The sequence below is a fragment of the Hippichthys cyanospilos genome, chromosome 13 (genome assembly GCF_059441005.1).
Source record: "Hippichthys cyanospilos isolate Australia breed blue-spotted pipefish chromosome 13, RoL_Hcya_1.0, whole genome shotgun sequence".
Classification (NCBI taxonomy): Eukaryota; Metazoa; Chordata; class Actinopteri; order Syngnathiformes; family Syngnathidae; genus Hippichthys; species Hippichthys cyanospilos.
The window spans coordinates 2,522,250-2,528,471 of NC_142381.1; the positions used below are offsets into that span (position 1 = coordinate 2,522,250).

The 6,222-nt window shown below is 56.6% G+C and overlaps 1 protein-coding gene across 1 annotated transcript in view; it reads right to left on the minus strand.

Moving 5' to 3' along the window:
* fat4 (FAT atypical cadherin 4) overlaps positions 1 to 5,223 on the minus strand; it is a 112,859-nt gene extending 107,636 nt beyond the window's left edge. The window contains exon 1 of the mRNA XM_088432036.1: positions 142 to 5,223. Coding sequence (XP_088288162.1) covers positions 142 to 5,223 — 5,082 coding nt within the window. The remainder of the gene's footprint in view (positions 1 to 141) is intronic.
* Between the last annotated feature and the right edge of the window lie 999 nt (positions 5,224 to 6,222).

Below are 6,222 nucleotides of genomic sequence, written 5' to 3' on the forward strand. Positions count from 1 at the left end.
TGTGCGCGTGGCTCGGAACGCGCGTGTCGCCCTCCTCCGGATCTCGATCTCGTTAATATTTCAGACGGATGCCGGCGCGTGAGTTCATGAACTCCCGAGACAAACGGAGATCGTAAAACAGCGGGTTTGCGATGTACTCACCTCGGCACGCTGCGTCCTGGGCTGGCCGGCGTCTGTCTCCATGGCGTACACGTCCAGCAAGTAGAGGTCGGAGCCCTTCTCCCTGTCCAGCTCCGCCGCCGTCCGTATGACTCCGGTGTGACGTCCGATGGTGAAGAGGCGTCCGGCGGCTTTCCCGCCGCTGCGCACCGCCACGATGAAGTACTCCACTTTCCCGCCGGAGCCTCGCGGGCTGGCGGCGTCCAGGGAGATGACGTCGGTGCCCGGCGGCTGGCCCTCCTTGAGGATGGTGATGTACTTGGGCTGCGTGAAGACGGGGCCGTCCAGTCCCTGGAGGATGACGGTCATGTCCGTCCTGGAGGTTTTGCGCTCGCTGCCGTGGTCGGTGGCCGAAACGGTGAGCGTGTACACCAAGCGGGCGGGCACCAGCTGCGAGGCCAGGCGGATGTCGCCGCTGTAGCGGTCCATGACGAAGGTGTCCGAGTCGCCTTCCACCAACTCGTACTCCACCTCCCCGTTTTCTCCTTCGTCGGGGTCGAAAGCCACCACCGTGGTCAGGACGGAGCCGATTACGACGTTGGGCTCGGCCACGAGGGCGTTCTGGGAGACAAAAGTGGGGATGTTGTCGTTGATGTCCGTGACCCATATTGTGACGTTTTTCAGGGCGAAACGCCGGAATTCCAACGGCACGGCCTGGTCGGTGGCCTTCACGGTCAACTCGAAAAGGTTGGAGAACTCCCTGTCCACTTCCTTGGCCGTGTAGATGAGACCGGAGGAGCGGTCGATGCCGAAGTGGCCTCCTCTGGGGACCTGATGAACAATAGAGTACTCCAGCTGCCCGTTGATGTCCGCGTCTGTGTCATGAGCGGTGATGGTCATGACGGAGGCCGAGATGGGCAGGTTCTCCGGGATGGATTTGAAAATGTCCCCGGGGGTGAAGACAGGGGGGTTGTCGTTGAAATCCCGCACGTGAATGAGCACGGGAATTGAAGAGGAGCGTTGGGGCCGGCCGTTGTCCCGCGCGGTCACGTTGAGCTTGTAAAACGACTGCGTTTCGTAGTCCAGCTTTTTGAACAAGAAGACGCTGCCCGTGTTGGGACTGATGCCGAACGTGCCGTGGTTGTTTGCGGCGGTGATGCCGTACGTTATGTCGGCGTTGGGGCCCGAGTCGGCGTCGCTCGCCGTCACGGAGGCCACCAGCTCGCCGATCCTCATGTTTTCCTGCACGTCCACGGACAGCGAAGATTTGGGGAAGGTCGGGGTGTTGTCATTCTCGTCAAGTACGCTAATGCTAAGCGTGCACGATGAGGATAAGGGAAGGACACCGGCGTCCGCGGCGATTATTTTCAGAGAATAGGAGGCCGTTAATTCGTAATCCAGTTTGCCGACTAACGTCACTTGTCCTGAGCCGCCGTCGATGGCGAACTGTCCCTCCTCGTTGCCTTCGGCAACGAGATAATGAACGAGTCCATTGCGGTTTTCGTCCACGTCAGAGGCGGAGACGCGCAGCAGCTGGGTCATGTTCTGCGCCGACTCAGAAATGGAGGCCTGGTAAACGTCTTTGGTGAACTTGGGCGCGTTGTCGTTGATGTCTCGGATGTAAACTTGCACTTTGGCCTGGTCTCTGAGGGGTTTGGGGAGACCCTGGTCGGCCGAGATGACGACGAAGCTGAAGGCGGCGGCGCCTCTTTGTCTCACGAGCGACTCGCGGTCCAATCGCAGCGTGCTCGTCAACTCCCCCGTGATAGCGTTCAGCTCGAAGTCGGGCTGCGGAGTCTCAAACGAGTATCTGATGTCGCTGTTTGGCCCAAAGTCCTTATCCTCGGCGTGGACCAAACCCACCGGCGACCCCCTGGTCTGCTCCTCCTCAAAGTGAAAGACGTAATTGGTGCTGTTAAACAGGGGACGGTTGTCGTTGACGTCGTCTAGGATCACGCTGACGTTGACGGTGGCGCTTAGCGGTTCCACGGCGCGGTCTGTAGCGACCACCGCTAAATGATATCTGTCCTGCAGCTCTCGGTCCAGCTCCGCTTTGATGTACAGTTGTCCATCTGGGAAAATTCCAAAGATGTCCCCGGTGTTGCCGCCGACGATGTCGTACACGATCTCCCCGTTGAGGCCCGAGTCTTTGTCGGTGGCCTCCACCGTGAAGAAGCGGCTGTTGACGGGCTCCGACTCTAGTATGGCCACCTCGTAGGAGAACTGGCCGAACACGGGCGAGTTGTCGTTGACGTCGTAAACGCTGACGATGAGCACCAAGCTGGAGGTGCGCCGGGGGACCCCCGTGTCCGACGCCAAAACCTCGATCTCGTAGGACGCGGTTGTGACCTCCAGAGGCCCGGTCAGCGTGATGAGGCCGTGCTTCTCGTGAATGTGAAACAGACCTCGGGGATTTTGCTTCAGGCTGTAGACCACCGCGCCGTTGGCGCCCTCGTCGGGATCGGACGCCTTGGCTTGGAAGATGACGTGACCCTTGCTCCAGTTCTCCACCGCGCTCACGTGCTCCACAGAATGAATAAAGCGCGGGGCGTTATCGTTCAAGTCCTTCACCGTGACGTTGACGAAAGCCTCGCCTGTGATATCGCCCGCTCTGGCCGCAACCTTCAAGCGATAGAAGTCTCGCTCTTCTCGATCTATCTGACCGGACGCCGCGATTTGACCTGCTGCGTTTACGGCAAAAACCCCCCTTTGATCCCCCGAGGTGATCAGATAGGAAATATTGGAGTTCAGGTCGACAGTGGTGGCTGACACGGTTCCTATGACCGTTCCCGCGCCCACGTTCTCAAACATGACGAAGCTGTAAACTCTCTGGCCGAAAACGGGTGGATTATCTTGCGTGTCGATTACAGTCACGGTGACAATGGCGTGGGCGTGCGAGCGCAGCCCGCCGCCGTCTGCAGCTGTCACCTGCAGCTGGTAGGTGGTTTTCACTTCTCTGTCCAGCGACGCCAGCGTGGTGATTTTACCTGTGTTGGCGTTGATGTGGAATTTGGAGGCGTCGCCCGCCGTGATGATGTATTTCACCGTGCCGTTGCGCCCCAAGTCGGGGTCCGTGGCGGAAACAGTGGTGGCGTAAGTGCCCGGGGGCTCGTTCTCTTTAACGTTCGCAAAGTACTGCACGGGGTAAAAAACGGGCCTGTTGTCGTTGATATCCCTCAGGGTGATGTTGACTTTTCCGACAGAGTGCAACGGGGGCGAGCCCGCGTCTGCTGCCTGGATGTGCAGCAAGTAGGAGGCCCGATCCTCCCTGTCTAGCTCCCCGGCTGTGCTCAAACGGCCCGACGCGGCATCCAGGCGAAAAAGCTCCCGAAGGCCGGGCGCCGTCTCGGCGTCGAATGAAAATCGGACCGTCCCGTTCTCACCCAGGTCGCCGTCCGAGGCGGAAAGCACGAGCAGCTCGGTGCCAGCGGGGGCGTGCTCCGCCAGCGAAACGTGAAACGCGCTCTGAGTAAACGCCGGCACTTGGTCGTTCACGTCCGTGATGCTCACGATGAGTTTAGTGTAGGAAATCTTGGGCTGCAGCCCCTGATCTTTGGCGCTAATGTTGAGCACGACTTGGGACGCGACCTCCCTATCCAACAAAGCGGCGCTGGTAACCAGGCCACTGTTTTCGCTGATGGAGAACCAGCCCAAAGTGTTTCCAGACACCAGCGAGTAGCGCAGGTTGGCATTCTGCCCGGAGTCGCCATCTGTTGCAGAAACCCCTTTTATGTAGCTGCCTTTGGGGACGTCTTCGCTGATATCGACCCTGTAGAGCGCCTCCTGGAATATCGGCGGGTGGTCATTGATGTCGTTGACAAATATTACAAGACTGGCAAAAGACGAGCGCGCCACCGGCTTGCCGTCGTCCGACACGGACACGGTCAGGTTGTACGAGGAAATCCGCTCCCTGTCCAACACGCTGGCCACTTTGATTAAACTCAGATTGGGCACAGGGGACGTGTGCACCTCAAAATGTCTTTGCTCGTTCCCCCCTAAGATGGACACTGAGATGTTACCATTAGCTGCGGGGGAGTCAGAATCAGACACTGTCAGCAGCGCTACCACTGTGCCGATCTGCGCGTTTTCATCAACCGACGCAAACTTGGACGTGGTGGGGAAGTACCTGAACTTCACCACAGGGTCGTTGTCGTTCACGTCCAACAATTTGACGGTGGCTTCCGTCCTACCGGACAACGACGGCACCCCGTTGTCCACCGCGTGGATGGTCAACGAATACTCCTTCTTACTTTCATAATCCAAACTTTGTTTGATGATGACGGTACCGTCCTTGGGGTCGATTTGGAAGGGGGTGCCCTCGTCGAGAAAATACCTGATCTCCGCATTGGTCCCGTCGTCCTGATCGGACGCCGTGATCTGCAGGATGCTGGAGCCCACCGCGGCGTCCTCAAGCACGCTGGCCTGGTACTGTTCGCGCTCAAACGCCGGCGGGTTGTCATTGATGTCCTGGATGGTGACGTTCACCTGCAGGTAGCCAAACTTCTTCGGGTCGCCCTTGTCCTCCACTTCGATCAGGAGCTGGTAGAAAGGCGTGAGCTCGCGGTCCAGGCCCCCGGTAGACACCAAGTGCAGGAACGCACCCTCGCCGCTGGGATTGACGGTAATATCCAATCGGAATTTCCTCTGCTGGTTGCCCTTGACGATTCTGTAGGTGGTGTGGTCGACGCCGTTACTTCCGATGTCGGCGTCGGTGGCGGTGTCCAGGATGACCTGCCGTCCGCTGCTGGCGTCCTCCTTGAAAGACACCACGATGGACGCGTCCGGGAACACCGGCGCGTTATCGTTAATATCCGACACCAGGATCCTGACCTCCGTGGGGTAGGTGGGCTGACTTGAGAGCACCACCACATTGATGACATCGCTCTGCAGCAGCTCCCTGTCCACCACGGACGAGGTGGAGATCACCCCCGTGCTGCCGTTGATGGCGAAAAGTCTGTGGCTCTCGCTGAAGCGGTAGGTGAATCCGTCGCGCGTCTCGATCTGACCCACGTAGGTACCCGCGGGCTGCTCCTCCGGCACGCGAAACTCTTGGCGGACTTGCGTGGATGCCGAGTAGCGCGACAGAGTCCACAGCAGCAGCAGGAGCGAGTGAAGCCGCGCCATGGTCAGCTCAGACAGCCCCGTGCACTTTGATGCATCCACGCTAGAGCATTATAATCCAAAACTTGAGGAAAGCGGAAACTTCTTTCTCAAGGGTGATGTTCTTCTGCGCGCTTAACTCCTCATCAATGCAACATCCGCGAGAAGGTCAGAAGCATTCCCGCAACATGCAAGAAACTTTTCCTCTCACGTTTACTCCTTCCAGAAAAAAAAGGCGCGCTGAAATGTCACTCGAAGTATCCGTGCGTAAAAGTGGATCCGGGGAGCGAGGAGGTGCGCGCAGCCGCGGAGGGGGAAGAATAACGGTCCGCTCGCGCTCGCGCTCAACATTGCGCCGCTACTCGGCAAAGTCTCACTAGAAAAAGTTAGAACAAAGCTGGAGTTGGGGCAAGCTCCCTCCCAGCCGCAATCCCATTGGACGGCGCTGAGCGCGCTCGCACCGCCTCCGTCACTTTCCATTGTTACAAGCACACACACGCGCGCACGCACAAGCACACACACTCTCCTTTTCCCACTTTTACAGGAGCTGTCAATCATGTTGCACGCAGGTAATTATAACTCTCATTCGAGTCATTATTACGCCCGTAAATCAGAGTAAAATTTCAAGTGTGAAACCCCCAAAAGAGAAAAGCAATAACTTTTCAAAAGGTTATAACTTTAAAACATTCATCAAAATGTAATAACATATTCAATCATTTACAGTGTGAAAATGTTGCATTTATTAAAATAACTCATCTCCGTCACGTGGCAAAACACGTGTGTTTTATTTTAACATAAAAGCTAGGAAATAATTCAATGACAACGATTTGATTAAAAATACATGCGTTTCTTAGTCAAGGTCTTTTTTAAACGCAAATATTATGAAAAGGCGTTTTCTATATTTAAATACATGTGAAACGTCACAGTTTCAGTTTAATTGAGAAGGGAAACTTTTAAAGGTGGATGAGTAGCAGCATCTAGTGGCCAAAAAGTGTTACTACAACAACAGTGATTTCATGAACG